This window comes from Lynx canadensis, chromosome D1 (assembly GCF_007474595.2).
Source record: "Lynx canadensis isolate LIC74 chromosome D1, mLynCan4.pri.v2, whole genome shotgun sequence".
NCBI lineage: Eukaryota > Metazoa > Chordata > Mammalia > Carnivora > Felidae > Lynx > Lynx canadensis.
The window spans coordinates 100,821,033-100,826,522 of NC_044312.2; the positions used below are offsets into that span (position 1 = coordinate 100,821,033).

A 5,490-nucleotide genomic window follows, 5' to 3' on the forward strand; every position below is an offset into this window, starting at 1 on the left:
GCCAAGTTCATTTCAGATGTTTAAAGAAATATTTGGGGAGTAGCCATGATTTGCAAGGACCTCTTAACCTGGATGTTATTTCTTCTTCTGTTTGCAGATCAGGCAGACTCCTATCAGGGATGGCACGCAAGTCCCCTCGGCTCCCATTCCGTCTCATGGTGGGCATGATGACCACATTGTCACGGTCCTTTCCTCAGAACCTGGATGTGCTTCAGAACCCTTGCCAACAGTTCACTCCTGGAAGCCATTGCTAAGGGACCCAAGTTGGCAGTTGAGATAAACTATTTCTCTACATGTGGATACCTCCATTCTTCCCCCTTATTGGAACTCTGGCTATTTTAAAGTATTTAATACTACCTTTCTCCTCCCCAATTCTGCCTGACCGCTCACTACCACCTTCAACAAACTTTGACTTTTGTGTGAGTCACAGTGACGCCAGAAACATAGACGATAATTTTTCGTGTGGATGCACCAACTTCTTACTGACTGTTGCATTACTGTCCGCTGGTCCGAGACAAATTTTTCTTTCTCATAATTGCAGATTACATATGCTCCTTCTGGCGGCTTTTAGCTTTTCCTTGGAAATCATGCGAAACCAAAGCTTTGTAACTGAGTTTGTCCTCCTGGGGCTTTCGCAGAATCCCAATGTTCAGAAAATAGTATTTGTTGCATTCTTGTTCAGCTACATTGCAACTGTCGGGGGCAACTTGCTAATTGTGGTGACCATCAGCAGCAGCCCAGCACTCCTGGGCTCCCCCATGTACTTCTTCTTGGCTTTCCTGTCCTTCCTCGATGCTTGCTTCTCCACTGTCATTGCCCCAAAGATGATTGTGGACTCCCTCTATGAGAGGAAAACCATCTCCTTTGGAGGTTGCATGACCCAGCTCTTTGCTGAACACTTCTTTGCTGGGGTGGAAGTGATTGTCCTCACAGCCATGGCCTACGACCGCTACGTGGCCATCTGCAAGCCCCTACGCTACACAACCATTATGAACTGGAGGCTCTGTACCATTCTGATGGGTGTAGCCTGGACAGGGGGTTTTCTGCATTCCATGATACAAATTCTCTTTACTTTCCAGCTTCCCTTCTGTGGCCCCAATGTCATTGATCACTTCATGTGTGATTTGTACCCATTATTGGAGCTTGCCTGCACTGACACTCACATCTTTGGCCTTTTGGTGGTCGCCAATAGTGGGTCTATCTGCATTATAATCTTCTCTCTGTTACTCGTCTCCTATGTTGTCATCTTGCTCTCTCTGAGAACCCATAGTCCCGAAGGGCAGCGGAAAGCCCTTTCCACGTGCGGATCTCACATTGCTATTGTGGTCTTGTTCTTTGTCCCTTGCATATTTGTGTATGCACGACCTCCATCTTCTTTCTCTTTTGACAAAATGGTGGCTATATTTTACACCATCCTAACTCCCTTGCTCAATCCTTTGATTTACACTTTCAGGAACAAGGAAATGAAAAATGCCATAAAGAAAATGTGGAACAGAATAATGGTGGTTTGTAGTGACAAATAAAACATTGAAGTTTACAAAATATTGTAAAGAGTAAAAGAGTCAAATTTTCTAGACTAAGCCTTTGTGTGTTTGGGTCTGTTTGATAGGAGCTAATGTAATGCAATAAAAAAACCCAGTAATATGGGGTCAGGAAAAATGTTTTCACACTTAGATCACTTATCGACTCTGATTTGGTAACTCAGTATCTTCATAGTAAAGTAAAAGCGTTGGATATTATGTTTACTTAAAATCTTAAAAAAAAAAGATTGAAGGGAGAAATTACCTATCAGACCTGTTGTCACTCATCCCATGCTTTGGTAAGTCTTTGTGGAGGCATGACAAAAATATCTTAAGAGGTTAGAAACTTAACACTATTTCAAATGAAAAGAAGTTTATGTGTAGGGCAATGATTTCAGTGATTGAGGAAGAAAACAGTCATGGGTCGAGTGGAAGAGATCAGCGCATTCTCAGAACCTCAGCTATAGGTGTTCCTGTGTCATGGGACTATGTTTTGAAAAATAGCAACTTAGATTTCATAGCCCCACTTCCCTAACCTACTCTTCATCTTTTAACTTTTTTGAGAGAAGTTATTATTTTCTGATATGCTATATAATCTCTTTCTTTCTTGCTTTCTTTCATCAGCCTTCTCTTATTGACGTATTTAACTTATTATTGAAAGAGAAGTTATTTTCTCATATGCTACATAATCTATTTATTTATTTTTCTTTCTTTATTTATTTAGTCAGCCTTCTCTTATGGATTATAAACTCAAGTGAGGCAGGAAAATTTTCCCCTCTTCGGCTCATAATGTATCATTAGCATCTAGAACAGTCTGAGGTAGGAGTTCAGTAAATATCTGTTGAATAAGTGAATAAATGAGATATCTTCCCATACTCACATTTAAATATATCTTTAACATTAACACACTAAAGTGTCAAATTTGGCAAAGGAGTGTGGTTATTGCTGATATGAGCTCTTAGCTCTTAATTCTTAATTCTTGACATACATAGAGCATTTAAAATAAATTAGCTCTTAATTCTTGACATACATAGAGCATTTAAAATAAATTCTACATTCTAGCAAATTTCCCCATGTTTAAAATCTAAATATAATATCTCAAAATTCAAATAGAAAATAAAGCCATTATTCTCTATCCACTTTCTCATTTTCATTCTCTATCCCTTCTTCTGTTCCCTGCAACAATAAGTCTTGCTCTCAGTGATCTGACTTTTATTCATAAAATATTTATGATCCCAACAAAGTCATCTATTGCCTCAAATTTGCATTTTATTAGTTGGGTTTATCTAGCCAGAGTTTCTGAATTATCCACTGGAAACCTTACCTTAGTAAGATACAAATTTCAATGAGCAGAGTTTAAATAATCCTAAGATGAAGCCAGAGGTGGCTCAAACTAGTAAAAACCTCAGCTAGCATTTGTTCTGTTTCCACAGTTTCCATGATGGAGTGAGCATAGCCAAGTGCATTCAGCAAACCCTGCCATTGTTTTGACAGGACCTGGAATCCAGATCTCATTTAGTCCTTTGGTCTATAAGGAATTTAATGAGTGTTAAGGGTCAGTTCACTTAGAGATCGAAGAAACTTCAAGAGATCATCGACTTGGCTTCTTGGCTTTGACCGCTTCAAAGATCTCCTTGGAAACTGCCCTCTGCAAAAATTTCCCACCAGCACTGGAGAGCTTAATCCTCCTTCAAATGTAAGGAGTTAAAATGGGGCTTTTTGATTGGGAGGTTTAAGGCAGGGGCTCTTTCATTGCTTGCTCTTGTTTCCCAGCCTAAGAAATCTTATGACATTACTGTGCACATCATATGAAAATAAAAAAGTTTAGACTTCTACTTAAGAGATGTGGATTCTAGGCTCATTTCTGTTGCTTCTGTAACCTGTTGCTTCTGTTCTGTAACCTTCATGAGTTATTTCACTTCTCTGGCACTCAGTTCATGTTTAAGCAGGAGTAATAAAAACACATGAATATTTCTTCTGTGGTTCTGCGAGCCAGGGACTCATTGTTTTCCTATGTTATATATTTTAAGATTTGCAGAAACTTTTTTTTAAAGGTAGGTCTTCATATTACCATTTAATTTATGGGGCAGCGGAGGCTCTAAGACTTTAAGTGACAGACCAAAAACCTTCCTCAGGATTCTTCTAGTCCTTTTCTAATACAACAGGCCAGGTGTTGGGGGTGTGATTTTCTCTCAGACGTTTCTGTGAGACACCAGGCCTTGCTGGTTGCCACTAGACCTTTCAGCAAGAGTTCAAAGCATTGTGAAATCTTTTGTAGTGTTCTCCTACCTCTCTTTCTGTCACCACCCTCTGTCATTCCCCTGTCGCCTGAATGGATCACTTCATCCTCACTGCAGGTGCCTAGTGGACAGTGACGTGCCTGGCAGGCAATTCTAGAGCAGAGTGCTGGGTTGCAACATAATTTGCTTTGTGAAACGTATTGTTTTAATGTAATTTATCCCATCTTTAACAGCTTGTAGCCATTCACAAGCAACTTTCTGTACGTAAGTGGAAGGGCATGAATCTTTAAAAACAAAAAGAAAATACAGAAGACCTATATTCAAAAATTCTTATTCTCATCTCATTCTCTGCATTGACTAAAAAATATAGGTAAGATTAAGAACAGGGGAGAACTGAACACTAATGTTAAAAATAAATAAGTAATGATTACCAGTTGACTTTTCCTAAGAGAACATTGGAAATTAAAGAGGTTGAGAAACTTGCTTAAAATCACATAGCAGATAGCGTTGGGGCCAGGGCTCACGTCTGTCTATCTGGCATATGTATCTATCTGAGCCTTTAAATGACATCAATGACTTTCATGCTTCTAGAAGAGATGAGCTTAAGCAAATCCTATGGAGAAGTGAACAAACTTTCCTAACCTGCAATCATAGTGAGTTGAAGCTAATTAGCCCCAAAGCATACATTTGCCCTTGGACTATCTGAATGAGGTAGCTCATTGGACATCCTTTGGGACTGGGTTAGGAGTAATGGTTTTCCTGGAAGCCTTGAGGCTGAAAGCCTGTCTTAGGCATTTGCAGACTTACATGGGAATTGTCGTAAATACCTAATAGCATAAGAAGAAAATGCTTACCTCATTTGTATTCTCCAAAAGAAACTCTGGGAAGAGAGGCTGCTTCAGAGGCATTTCTCTCTCAGAGTGCAGGGATAAGTTCCTCCATAAAATTTTGAAGGGCTGCATTAAGAAACTTTTCTTTTTCACCACCCCCTCCCTTCCTCCAATATAGACCTTGTTGTTTTTGTCGTAGTGCTTCTGGGGAGGAGCTGTGTCATGTGTGGCCACATGCAGAGTCCCCTTCCTCCATAAACTCTCTCTACCCCATCACCTCTTGTGATAAAAAAAAACAAGGATAAGTGTCAATGAAGTATGGTTTGCATGTGATATTCAGGCTTCATATGATTCACTTTCTAGGCAAACGGAAGTTGAAGATACAAAAAAATATACTACATTGCAAGTCATCTATTTCCTCTTAAGCAAAGGGGTAAGTTTTCCAGTCTGTCTGAGATGTTTTCTTCATGTTGCGTCTTCAAGACTGATCTGATATCAATACTCAGCATGTCTTCTAACAAATGATGAAGTTCCTGGACAGTATTTCCACCCATGAAGGGTTGAAGTTGTCCAGGGTTCCTAAGACTTTCCTGGCCTCAGCACAGAGTTATACTGACTTTCAGATAATCTCTGCTTAATGTAGGGGGTGAATAACGATAAACTGCACCATGGCATTGAGGCCAACTTGGCTGAAGTTTCTACTTTGCAGGTCCTCTGATTTGAAAAGTTTTAGGTCAGTGGTGATGTTTCTGGAATGGAGTATAAGATAGGAGTGTCCCTTCTCTACACTTGGGGTTTCAAGAACCTTGTTAACTCTTGCTCATGACCCAAAACTGCACTCTCTGTCTTTTTTTGCGGGGGCAAGTGATAGTGTGGTGGGTCAGGAAGAAAGAAGCTAAA

General features: G+C 39.9%; 1 protein-coding gene across 1 annotated transcript; it reads left to right on the top strand.

Moving 5' to 3' along the window:
- Nucleotides 1–548: 548 nt before the first annotated feature.
- LOC115525268 (olfactory receptor 4C15-like) lies at nt 549–1,523 on the top strand. The gene has a single exon (XM_030332388.1). The coding sequence runs from the start codon at nt 549–551 to the stop codon at nt 1,521–1,523; it is 975 nt and encodes a 324-aa protein (XP_030188248.1).
- The last annotated feature ends 3,967 nt before the right edge of the window (nt 1,524–5,490 follow it).